This window comes from Centroberyx affinis, unplaced genomic scaffold (assembly GCF_046629955.1).
Source record: "Centroberyx affinis isolate AG114_WGS23_722 - 3 ecotype Tasmania unplaced genomic scaffold, CSIRO-AGI_Caff_v1 ptg001259l_1, whole genome shotgun sequence".
Lineage (NCBI taxonomy): Eukaryota > Metazoa > Chordata > Actinopteri > Beryciformes > Berycidae > Centroberyx > Centroberyx affinis.
In genome coordinates, this window is record NW_027279770.1 from 101646 (window position 1) to 114581 (window position 12936).

A 12936-nucleotide genomic window follows, 5' to 3' on the forward strand; every position below is an offset into this window, starting at 1 on the left:
TATTGGCATCAATTTAAAGCAGTTTGTAACTTTGTTTAGAAATATACTGACTGACAAGGCTGATGTATACCTGTATTTCAATACATCCACTTTTTCTGTTAAACACGTGTTAATAACAACACATACTGACATGATGTGTGCTGTTAATGTCCCTGAAAACACAAATATGTCATCCCAAACTAGTCACACAAATGTGTTGAAACTGACACATCCTATTTTAGAGTGTTGTCAAATTATGTTGATGTCAAATTAAGTATATCCAGCTTTCTCTGGTACTGATTGTGACAATTGAATGAATGAATGAAATGAAGCATGGGAGAGGAGGGATGTGATTAATCCTCATCTATATGAAGGCTTGCTATGTCCTTTGCATAGGAAATGTACTGAATAAATCACATGAATAGAAACATTTCTCTCCAGCTGTATCTTTATCCCATCATTATCTTATGCCCTGTTCATTTTCTATTCCTCTCAAACATTTAAAACTACTAGCCAGTCCAATCCTCACTGTCATGAGGCTGAGGGATAAAGAAACTTGTACTTAGGCTACATAAATGATTAATACCACAAAATTAAAAGTAATTATCGTAGGTCTACTTTTTAAACAACAGTGGTGAACCTACAGCCTCGATTGAGAAATTGAAAACCCTGTTCCAGACTGGATTCTCTATTTTTTAGAGATACTGAATACTGAACTTCGTGTTTTTTTTTTTTTGTCATGAATGGAGATGTAAGAGAGTCTTCATATATAGGTTATGTACAGAACATTCAGTCCTGTGACCCTGTATAACTCCAGTGTGAACATTGCCTCCCCAGAATATTTGACAAGTGTCCAAGGAGCATAAAGAGTCTACAGAAGATGTATTCTGCAGGGTGAGAGAGGGGGAAGAGAAGACTTGTACTGCAAAGTCAAGGACTGGAACCTTATCTTTAAAAAAAAAACCCCCAAAAACCCCTCAAGTCTCCTTCTCCGTCTATAATCGTACCCCCTCTCTCATATCTGACTTGCTCTAATGTGCTCTTATCTTGTAGTAAAAAAAGAAAAATCCCATCTACCTCTCTCTGCTTACATGTTTTTTCCCCAGAACTTTGTCTTACAATTACATGATCATTTACATTAATTTTTATATTACACATCTCTTCTTTAAAAGCACTTCTATAAAAAAAGACTTTTATAACTGTCGATTTTTATCATTTAAACTTATATCTACCTTGATTTTATTTATTCACTTTCCTCATGCTGTGTAATTTTGAAATGTGCTATACAAATAAAATTTGTTGTGCTGTTATTACCAGATGTCTATCTTTAGATGTCTATCTTTATTTATCTCTTATTACTAGTACATGGCATGCCAATTTAATTAAAGAAAGTAGGAATTGTGCAACAGAGAGAGAGAGAGAGAGAGAGAGAGAGAGAGAGAGAGAGAGCGAGAGAGAGAGAGAGAGAGAGAGAGAGAGAGAGAGAGAGAAAGAAAGAGAGCACGCGAGAGGCAGGGGGCGTGTGCTCTGTCACTGGTCACATGACCCGGAATATGTGGGACTTAATTCCTGTGTTGAACTGCTCCCAGCTGCTGAGCCTCTGCCCGCAGCACAGCAAACCGTCCAGCCGGCCCAGCAGACCCCCCGATCCCCGGGCGGACTCACCTCAGCGCACCATGTCGGGTAAGACACCGGGGCTCAGCTGGGCACTGGGAAACAACAGCAACATCACCGTGACCCCGGACATGGCGACCGGACCGGACCGGGGCTGCGCAGCGCGAGCCCCCGCGTCTCCCACAACATCGCGGATATTGCAGTTTTTTTATTATTAAACGCTCCCGACACTAGCGATAACCCGCAGTATTTTTCCCCATAAGGTCTCGGATGAGGCAGTGAGTTAAAATAGTAAAGTGATGAGTTGGTCTTTTTTTGGGACATGGTGTGTTTGATTTGATGACAGCCAGAGTGTCTGTTGCCAGCGGGTCGGACAAGTGTCAAGCTAGCCACAATCAGAAACACGTCTTCCGGTTAAAACTTTCAAAGTTGAAGCTTTAATGACGACCATGCCTTGACGTGTCTATTGAGTAACACGTTGAGTAACTTGTTACTTAACAAGTTAGGCTACTTGTTAAGTAACACTTAACTTGAGCAGTAATCTCTGCTTTATAGACATACAGTTGCTGTTTCCCCCAAAATGCCTTTTATTTCTATACGATTTTTGTTCTTCTCTGCACCCCAATTCCCAATCCCTTTTGAAAGTGAATTCGTTTTTCTAAGGTCTTATGGCATCAGTAATTTTAATTTAGGACACATCTGCCATGTCTGTTTTGGAAGGTAAAAAAAATGTAACAAATTGTGTATCTTACATTACTTTTGGGGCAAACTCAAAGGTCACCTGCTGATAGCAATCCAGTACAAACTGGCTTCTTGGTAATGTAATAATGTGTTACATTTTTGGTGGCTGGCAGATTGTCTGACATGCTTCCCCTATTAAGTGGAAGTGTTGACCATGACATGGTATTTCCTGGCTATGACCAGTACACTAAGGGAAATTAGTCGTTATCCTGTGAGAATAGTCCTCTGGAATTACACAAACACAGTGGTTAAGCATTTAGGCTATATTACAGGAACCTCCCTCAGTAAGGTGAAGGGTGTAGTCTACTCACACTTTTCCACATCTTGTTGGAAAGAGTACTGTCGCAACCTCATTTAGTGCTGATAACTTGAAAAAGGGGGTGAGGATTAATGTGTAGCTGTTGTGTAACACGTACCAGAAAACTCCACAACACAGCCAGTGGGCTCCATACTGACTCTTGATGATCAGAATCAGAAATACTTTATTTCTGATTTATCAGAGTAGGCCTAACAACAGCTGCAAAACCTTTCCACCGCTACTTTTTCCGTTTTCATTGTGGTTGTTGCTGAAAAACTGAACCTGAAAAGAGCCAGGTGCAGTGTCTTGCGTCTGCTCCCAGTTTAATTTTCATGTAAAAAAAGGCACTAACAGTTTGAATGGTGCTTTAATTTTCTTCTCCGAAAGTGAGATCTTTTGCGCTTTTATTTTGAAGGCAACCTCGCTTAACTCCCGGTTTTGTTGTGCTTGTTGTTTCTCGCTGACTTGACGCAGCGGCGGCTCGGTGCGGACGTGCGCCACAGACTGTGGCCTTGTAGTTCCGTGGTGTTACTCTGTTACAGCGTGTTACTCTCATACTGTGGTAGAAATAATATTTAAACAGAACATTTATTAAAGGGTCTATAGCTCTACCCATATACAAAAAGATACTGTATATTTGCAAGCATTTTAACAACATATACAGTATATTATGTATTGTCATAGGGAAACCACAAAAATGGCCACTTTCAAGTGTTTCTTCATGTATTTAACCTAACTGTATTTGCATACATGATACAGAAATACATTTGATATGGAATATATTTAAATATATCTTATCCCAGGATAGATTATTCAGGAATTTATTTCCTGCTATTTTAAAATCAGTGTGCACACCCCAGGATACATCCCAGGTCAATACTTACATTTTAAAAGTTATATATATTTACTCATATTTCAAAATATATGTCAGATCCAGTGGTGAATATGGCTTCATTTGGCCACATATATATATTTTTTGCACATGTGGTGTTTCTGGGAACAGAACACATGCTTGATGTGCAGCAGTGCAGGCGAAATAAACCTTAGGCTCTTGGGCAATAATGTTGTTTAATAGTCTCTTGAAACGGACCCTAGCAACTTTACAACACTCCCTCCTTGGTCAGGTTTCCCAGAAGCCCCCGACACACACACACATACACACACATACACACACACACACACACACACACACAAACACACATTCAGCTTGATGAATAGTACTATCTGTTGGCTCCGGTTCAGCCTGTATTCTGGTCCTGCTTTCACCAGAGCGGAAGAAACACTGTGTGGCCCCTTCTGTTGTTTATGTGTGGAAGTCATCAGACTGGCATTTGCACCAAGCATCACACAGTAGGCCTACAGTTGTGGAGGACGAGGCAGTGGGTTGCTTGAGACTTGATTTGATGCATGAAGAGAGTAGTTGAGACTTGACTTGGGTTCTGGTGACTCGAATTCACTTTGAGTTTGACTTGGGACTTGAGCAAAATTGACATTTTCTGACAGCCTTTGGTGGCAGGCGGGGGGGGGGGGGGGGGAGTGGAGAAGGGTGGAAACTCATGGTTGGTGTGAAGGCAGGATGGAAAAAGTGTATTGATTTCAGTGAGAGCATGCACATGACAAACTGGCAGGAACATCTTCAACTGCCATTATCACCTATCAGTTTTCATCAATAAATGTAATGTGGTGCTGATCACCAGTTTAGTTTGTTTGCAAATAGGCAAGTTTATTGTGGAGTGTAAACCCACCTAAATTCTGTTTTTCCAACTAAGCTCATAATTTGGTGTAAATGCATAGTGTGCAGTCTAGAAAGTAGAAACAACTATATTTTAACTGCATGGAAAGTATATCTAGTGAAGAAAAGAAAGCAGAGGGAAATATGTATTTTCATTACTGTTGGTTGATTTCCTTATCTTCACCAACAGGATTTAATAGGTCACCCGTCCTTTATTTTACCACTGCGTCACTGATGATAAGCATAAACCACAAAACTAATGTGCAGGAGAGTTAGAAAAAAGTGTACTTAAGTACAATTTTGAGGTACTTGTAGTTTACTTGAGTATTTCCATTTCATGCTACTTTATACTTCTACTCCAACACATTTCAGAGGGAAATATTGTACTTTTTACTCCACGACATTTATTTGACAGCTTTAGTTATTAGTTACTTTGCAGATTTAGATTATTAATACAAATTATAAATCAACTAATAAATGATGATATATTTGTATAGGTTAAGCTACCCAGCAGTATATAAAGTAATTAAAATTAGCTCCACCTTTACCAGCTGCAACATTAAAGTAATGAACACACTAATGAATCAATAATTATAGTCCAATAACATGATATATATGATTCTGAAATGGGCCATTCTGCATAATGACTACTTTTACTTTTGCTACTTTAAGTATATTTTGATGCTAATACTTTTTTACTTTGACTTAAGTAAGATTTTGAATGCAGGACTTTTACTTGTAACAAAGTATTTTTACACTGTGGTATTGCTACTTTTACTTAAGTCAAAGATCTGAATACTTCTTCCACCACTGTCATGTGACTAATCGTATGGCTGATGATTTTCTGTGTGTGTGTGTGTGTGTGTGTGTGTGTGTGTATGTGTGTCTCCGAGCAGACCAAGCATTTGTGACGTTGGCCACGAACGACAGCTATGCCAAGGGAGCGATGGTTCTTGGCCAGTCGTTACGCAACCACAACACAACCAAGAAGCTGGTCGCCCTGGTAGGACCGCATGTTGCAGAGCCTTGCAGGTAACGCAGCATTTTTGTCGGGTGAGATCCGAAAAAGTTCAACTTTTGTGAAGCGGCCTTGTTTTTAGCTTGATAGTCACACAGTTTTTAGCCTATCTCATTGGTTTTGAAGGGGTTTCATCAGCCCAAGTCTTGTAGAGTTGTCAACACAGGAGCATGTGAATCCTTTGATTGAAGTTAAAACATGAAAATGACCAAAATTTGAGTTATGAGATGAATGTTAGGTGAACAAAATCCACTTTCTCTTCCTCTCTCTTCTGTCTCTCTCTTCCTCAGCCTCTCTGTCTGTCTCTCTCTCTTTCTTTCTCATACTGTAAGACACATAGTGTACCCCTAAAATAAATCATGCTATGTGTGTGTGTGTGTTGCAGAACTGTGCTGCGCTCCATCTTCGACGAGGTGCGCGTGGTGGACGTCATGGACTCTGGCGACACGGCTCATCTGGCCATGATGAAGCGTCCAGACCTGGGAGTCACATTCACCAAGCTGCACTGCTGGACTCTCACACACTACAGCAAGTGTGTGTTCATGGACGCAGACACACTGGTGAGGAACCAACCACACAACAGTAGACAACATGCAGTGGCTGTCAAAAAAAAAAAAAAATCTTTAGGCCATAGTAAGACATTTTGAATTGTATTTTCTTTCCTGTGGTTTCACAGAAAAATTGAACTCATCATCCTCCCATCACTATATGTAAAAGTACAGAGGGTAAACTTTTCACTATTTTTTTTTATCCAATACTTCATTGACTTCCATTGTAAAATTAGAGAAGTGCACCAATAGTGGACCCTCTGCACTTTTATATATAAAGTAAAGGGATGAACGCTCTTGCAAAATAGATTTTTCTGTTGGAATGTTATACTTTCACTCAAATTTCTTCTTCTACTTTGATAAAAAATAGTCGTTTTTTTGTAAATCTTAGACCAAAAATCCACAAGGAAATGTGCATAAAGTCAAGGAGAAGGGTTGGTGAATACTTTCAGAGCCGCTGCATTCCTCACCTGCCACATTCATTCATACAGCAGTGTTTTCTCTAGGGGTGAGATAAGTAAAACGCGGATAGGTGTTGAACTTTGATCATTAACTAGTTTGGATTTTCATATTCCTTTTTTGAGCCACATGTGGAGCAGCTTTGCAAATACAGCCAAGATAGGGCCTTGTTTTCCAAAGCAATACAGCAGCGAATTGTGATGGAAAGCAATTTTAATATTATGCAGTGATGTGACATTTCAGCTGCACAGTGGATGTTATTGAGTTAAAAAAAAATAACACTTAATATGCATGTTTCACATATCAAATAAGTTTTCACCTTACTTTTTTGGATTTTTCCTCATTATATAAATGTGGAAATATTGATAGAGTAAACTCGATGTATCTAAGAGAGTACAATTATTTTATTTTTATTTCCTTTTCAGGTGCTGTCAAACATAGATGAGCTGTTTGAGAGGGAGGAGCTATCTGCAGCGCCGGATCCTGGTTGGCCGGACTGTTTCAACTCGGGGGTTTTCGTCTTCAGACCGTCCAATGAGACGCACGAGAAGCTGCTCACGTTCTGCAGTGAGAACGGCAGCTTCGACGGTGAGACCACTTTACTTTTCTTTCTTTTTTCATTCCCTTCTTTCCATCTCAGTTCGTTTTTTTCCGATCCCACCCCCAAAAACATCACATAAATCACATAATTTTTTATTTTTATTTGTGAAGAAGTATACATTGCACACTGATTCACAACATCATCACCATTTTGTGTGGAACTGAACCCCTACCACCCAGTCCCACACACAAAAAGGAAAAACTGGTTAAATCTCTATTCCTGGCCATGTGTTTACATTCTCTTTAATGGTGTGTTCACACCAAGCATGTTTGGAGAGATTTATTCAAACACTGGAAGGCATTTCAGCTTGGGTGGCACCAAATAATTGCACTAGATACCTAGAAATGCAGGTCTCAGTCCTCTTCCAAGCGATCCCAAAACGCAAGGGCTTATGGGTATAAGGAGACAGATATTGACATCTGATAGCCAGCAGTTCTTCATGCTTGGAAAGCCGAGCATAACAAACTGAACCGAGGACAAACCCGCAGTCTAGACTGATGCTCATATTCAGCGATTTCTTCATGTGTTCTTACCTGGTACAAATACCAGATAAATTACAGCAAAAAGCACTGACAAGTCCATGATGCTTAGCTAAAGTTACAAGGACTGGAATCAGATTTGTTTTGACTCCCCTCATGCCAAAATCTCTAACATGGCAGGATGACAGGTTTCCAAAACTCTGTCCAATAAATGAGTTACTTGTGAGTCCATGTGACTTTTGTTTACAAGCCCTGCTTTGCTTGTACTTGGGCAGTGTGAACTTAAACGAACCAAATGTGATGTGATGAGAGCACTAGGGCTGTAGCTGTTCTTTAACTAAATTATAGATTTTGTCTCCAGAGGTTCCTGCACCGCACCCCCCACCCCCATCCCCCCCGCCCCACACACACACACACACACACTCACCCCATCCCATCCCCTTTTCTCTCTGAACAGAATTAACTCTGGATCCTAAACTAAACCCTGCCATGACCTAACCTTGGCCTCTCACTACCAGCTACCCCCTACCCTTTGTATGCTGTTGACACTGTATTGCAGAGCCTGCCATCTGCGTGTGTGTGTAGAGGTGTGTGTGTGTGTGTGTGTGCGCAAGATTTCGCCATACGTTGTGATAGTTATGCAGCATCCTCTGGCTGTGTTGTCAACACTCTTCTACAGTTACTATTTATACATGCCAGACATTCCCACATTCCCATGTGGGAATGTGTGTGTGTGTGTGTGTGTGTGTGTGTGTGTGTGTGTAGTGTTGAGGGTCCAGAGATGTCGTAAGTCTGGATTTAAACATGCAACAAGACAGGTCAGACAAGGTAAAGGGTACAGGAAAAAATCTTCTTCCTATCTTCTTTGTGGGGAAGGCTACAAAATCAACCAAAACAAAGTTGACTAATAAAGTCATGATCAGTCTGTGGCTGTGACCCTCCCTTTGCTCATTTCTAATGAGCATATGATAAAAACTGAATTATTCTTATATGACCATTGCCATCCTGAAGGCCATGAATGAGTGTGTGTGTTTGTGTTTTTGCAAGGCAAAACACACTCCTACCTATTTTTTTTATTTTGCTCCATTACTGTGTGAAACTATAATTCTATAGGTGTATTTCTAAAGTGTTTACACTGAACTGTTTCTTTCTTTGTGTGTGTGTGTGTGTGTGTGGGTGGGTGTGTGTCTGTCCATATCTGCAGGTGGAGACCAGGGGGTTCTCAACAGTTTCTTCAACACCTGGGCGACAGCAGACATTTCCAAACATCTCCCCTTCATCTACAACCTCAGCAGCATCGCCATCTACTCCTACCTACCAGCTTTCAGACAGTGAGTACACACACACACACACACACACACACCCGCATTAGGCATTCAGCATTTCTTTACACATCCACGTTTAGCCCGATTTATTGCCCTGATTCATCGTAGCTGTCTCCGTGAGACTTAAATACTCAGTGTGTATGAGTGCTTGTGTGTGTTAGGATAGGTGTAAAGCTCATCCAAGGTCAATTCAAATGGTGTCTGTGTGTGTGTGTTTGTGTGTGTGTGGGTGGGTGTTGAATTACAAGAAGCCGCTGAAACTCAGAGCAAACACAACACACACTGTACCGCAACCAGCCTCAAAATAGAGCAGCTCTCTACATACTGTCTCTTCTGTCTCTGTCTTCTTTATCTCTATATCTGTCCTGTTTTGCAGGTCACTTCAGTTAAATGCAATAGTTGCTTTACTGCCATGACACAGAGATTTCATACATTTTCAAAGCAGTGTCCAACATAATGAATTGCATTCACTGTGAAGCAATTATAATGCTCAAAAGAGAGCAAATTGGGAATATACCATGTTATTCTCCTTTTAGCAATGTTGCTTGTTACAACACTCACATTTTGCAGTTATTATTGCATGTAGTTTCTTGCGACATAGGTTTATCTGTCTCTCTCTTTATCTCAAACTCTCTCTTTCTGTTTTTCCCCTCTATCTCTTTATCACTCTCTCTCTTCCTCTCACTCCTTCCTGCCGTCTCACGATCCTGCTGCATGTTTCGTTTGCGCAGGTACGGCCGCGACGCCAAGGTGGTGCACTTCCTGGGCAAGGTGAAGCCGTGGAACTACTCCTACGACGCTCAGAGCGGGGAGGTCAAAGGTCACTCCCTGGCCCCTGACCAGTGCCAGCTGCACCCCGACTACCTGCTCATGTGGTGGCAGCTCTATTCCAAATCCGTGGTGCCCTCGCTGCAGCAGGCGTACGGAGACACGCCCTTCAACACCGGCTTTTTCCAGGTGAGTGTGTGTGTGTGAGGGGTTGGGGTGGTGAGTGTGTGTGTGTGTGAATGACAGAACAGATTGAAGTGTGTTTGGTTCTAGGTGTGGGTGTGTGTAGACTGGGATGACTGTGTGTGTGTGTTCATCTGTTATGGCATGTTGCATAATCGTCATGGCCATGACTCTTCTGTGTGGAAATCTTGAAGTTGTAGATCATTGACATGGTGAATTTTCTCTCCTCTAACACACATTTAAAACCAGAGAAATATGTTTATCTCACATCCCTTATGCTTTTCAGTTACCAAGTGGTGAAAGTGCCACATGAAGTGCCACTAAGTGCAGTTCACAGTGGAGAACGGGTTGTTAGTGAGACGTGTTGACGCCTCACACTCTCTCTAAGCCCCCACTTAGAATTGCTGGCTAGTTTTACATGTTGCAGTATCAAGAAATTGTTGATTTGGTTCCACGGTCCTCTTTTCCACAAACACACACACACTTGCCAATCCTCTCAATAGTGCCTTGGCTTCATGAGTAGCTTATTATGTTCAGTGAGAATCGCAGGGCGAATCTGCAGTGAGATCTCCAACGGTGTTTCAGCATTTCACAGAATAGCAGGATGTTGTCTGCATGTGGTCTGTGAGGAAAGCAGTGTGGTTGTATTTCTTGTAATAAGTCAGCAGTGATGTGGAGTAATAAAGAACGATTGTTGTGTTTGGGGTCTGTCTGGGCAAATCTGTACCTCACCCGTCCTGCCAAACCTGTAGCTTTGCCCATTTGCCTGAAGCTATGCCAAGTTTGTAACACCCTGAGCTATATACAGCCAAGCACACTGGCTGCTCAGGGTAAGCTGTTTAGTCTGCCACTGGTCCAATCTAAACAGTTTTTTGTTTATTTTAATCTGAGTATGCTGAGTGGAGTCGTCACTTTAGGACTCTTAAAAGATAATATTAATAAAAAAACTCAGTTCCAGTATTTCTCTGCAGGTCTGATCCTGGTTTTGTCTTCATATGTGTTCAATGTCTGTATTTATTATTTGATGCTGTTTACATTCCTGCTCATCTTGCACTTTTTCCATTTTGCATTACAATGTGCTCTTTGTTCACTGTACCATTGGTGTTTGGTATTGATTACTTTTGTGTGTACTTGCACTGCAGAGCTATTCTTTTCATTCTATCATGCTGTGGATTTTCCCACAATTTCCACCATCTGATCGTATGGCAATAATGATTCTATTCTACTCTATTGATGAGCAACATTCTTAAGTCTTATCTGCTGTAAGTGTGTTGCAAAATGTCTGGTATTGCACTTTGCCTCCTCTGGTGCAACGCCTCGTCTTTAGGGCAGAGGAACAAATTCCTCTGTGAGAAAATTCCATCTTAAGAAACACTGGGCATGGCCAAGCCTGGAGGCAGAAACCAGTCCATATAAAGTACTGCTCTAATCCCGTTTAATTATTCATCCATTCTCTCCCTCTCTCACCGTCTCTGTCATGCAGGATAAGTTTCATGAGGATGTGAAGGAGGCGCCGGCCCACGCTCCTCCCCCTCGCCAGCAGGTTTCATCCGAGGAGAGAAAGCAGCGCTGGGAGGCCGGCCAGGCGGACTACATGGGTGACGACTCCTTCGTCCACATCGAACGCAAACTGGACTCCTTCCTCAAGTAGGGGCCGGGAGAGGGAGAGCGACGGACAGAGAGAGAGCACCAATTGGAGGCCACAGATGGCTCTGCAGGGGTGGGGATTAACCACAGCTCGACCAATCAGAGGGGCTTGACGTGCAGGATGACTGAATGAACGCCTCTGTGTACGCCTCACTCTCTGCGTCCTGTCGGAGTGTGTGTGTGTGTGTGTGTGTGTGAGAGATGGAGAGCGTGAGTGTGTTAAGTGGCAGTGGTCCTTAAAGAATTCCCATGCTCTCTTCCTGTTCATTTCTCTCTTCTTAAGTGTTCTTGTGCGTCTGATGAAGTCAGATATATTTGTGGTGTATGTTCACGGTCCCAGGTCTTCCAAAAGGTAATCCAGACTTGTGGAAATGTTCAGCAACAACAGCAAACCAGCCGTCTCCGACCAACAAACTCTGAAAACGACCGTAGGCCAAACCGAGGGGGGTAAAGGGAATCGATGGGTTTGGGTGTTGTTCCTGGATTTTACCACAATTCCTATTCAGTGTTTTTTAAAAATCACTTTGAAGCAGATATGCAGCTAACTGACTGGCTCACTCCCCTAATGCAGTTCCCTCCTTTTTTATCCAGTTATGACAAGCCAACCTCGCTATAATCTGACAGTGTTCACCTCACCCAGACACACACAGATAAAGATCCCTATCTGTGCCTCTGACTCTCACCAGCTCCCTGTGACTCCGCTCTGTAATGTCTGATGTTGTATTAGGGCTAGGCCTGTTGTGTTGTATTTGCATGGCACAGAGTTAAAAACATGGGTCAATAGCAAAGTATTTTAAATCCACACCATGCAAGAGCTATCTTTCCGTGTGAAGTTGATATTCAGTTTTGTATGTACATTTGTGTGGGTGTGTGATAAACACTAGTGAGTTCCCAGAATTCTCTATATCCGTCAGCTGTATTCATGACCTGCATGTACATGTTTGCACTCGTCTGTGCCAGACCCACAGCAGTATATTTTCTGTTTGTGTGCCATGATCTCTGTTTCATCACTTCCTGTCTGTGTAGTGTAACCAGCTGCCTTACCGCCGTTCACTGTTTACAAAACCTCACTTACTGTAATTGCTGCTAATAGCACAACAAATTTTACTTGGCGTAACTCCTCTTTTCCTGTTGCCAAAACGTCCGCCACTCCACTCCCCTCCAGCTCTGTGCTGTTACAGTGAACTCTTATCTAGATCACCTAACTCTTCTTCTAATTTGCTCCTTACTCCTCTAAACACACTCCCAGAAGATGCTGGCAAGACTGAGAGTTAGGAAAAGTCAATATGCCATTTTCTAGCCTTGTCAGACTATTCCTGAATATGCATGAGTGTGGAAATGGAACTCAGTGCTGTCAGTTAATACTGATCTATCCTTGCAGAGCTGTTCCTTTAACTGTACTTCCCTGTTGAAGCTCTAATAAACTACTGGTGAAAAATTTAACTACCTTTCCTGTTCTGTGCCTCAGTTTCATAATGGCCTATTCTAATATTCATGAAACATACAGTATAACTTGATTTATAAAGAGGTATTTTACTCAAAGT

The 12936-nt window shown here is 41.8% G+C and overlaps 1 protein-coding gene across 3 annotated transcripts; it reads left to right on the forward strand.

The window, feature by feature from the left end:
• Positions 1-1520: 1520 nt before the first annotated feature.
• Positions 1521-11807, forward strand: LOC139648802 (glycogenin-1-like). Of its 3 annotated transcripts, none has more exons than XM_071525040.1 (7): positions 1521-1662; positions 5258-5396; positions 5768-5942; positions 6815-6977; positions 8674-8800; positions 9526-9763; positions 11229-11807. In XM_071525040.1, exons 1-7 carry the CDS (start codon positions 1521-1523, stop codon positions 11394-11396), a joined length of 1152 nt encoding a protein of 383 aa, XP_071381141.1. In that variant the 3' UTR covers positions 11397-11807. The 3 variants fall into 3 exon arrangements, with proteins under 3 accessions (XP_071381141.1, XP_071381140.1, XP_071381142.1); XM_071525039.1 differs by having other exon boundaries at positions 5261-5396; XM_071525041.1 differs by having other exon boundaries at positions 1541-1662; positions 5261-5396; positions 9526-9751.
• Positions 11808-12936: the final 1129 nt, after the last annotated feature.

Bases quoted from the DNA above. Each gene is read 5' to 3' on its own strand.
- LOC139648802 (XM_071525040.1), top strand. From the start codon at position 1,521: ATGACCCGGAATATGTGGGACTTAATTCCTGTGTTGAACTGCTCCCAG. The intron at 1,663-5,257 runs GTAAGACACCGG...TGTGTCTCCGAG, and splicing joins ACCTCAGCGCACCATGTCGG to CAGACCAAGCATTTGTGACG. The intron at 6,978-8,673 runs GTGAGACCACTT...CCATATCTGCAG, and splicing joins TGAGAACGGCAGCTTCGACG to GTGGAGACCAGGGGGTTCTC.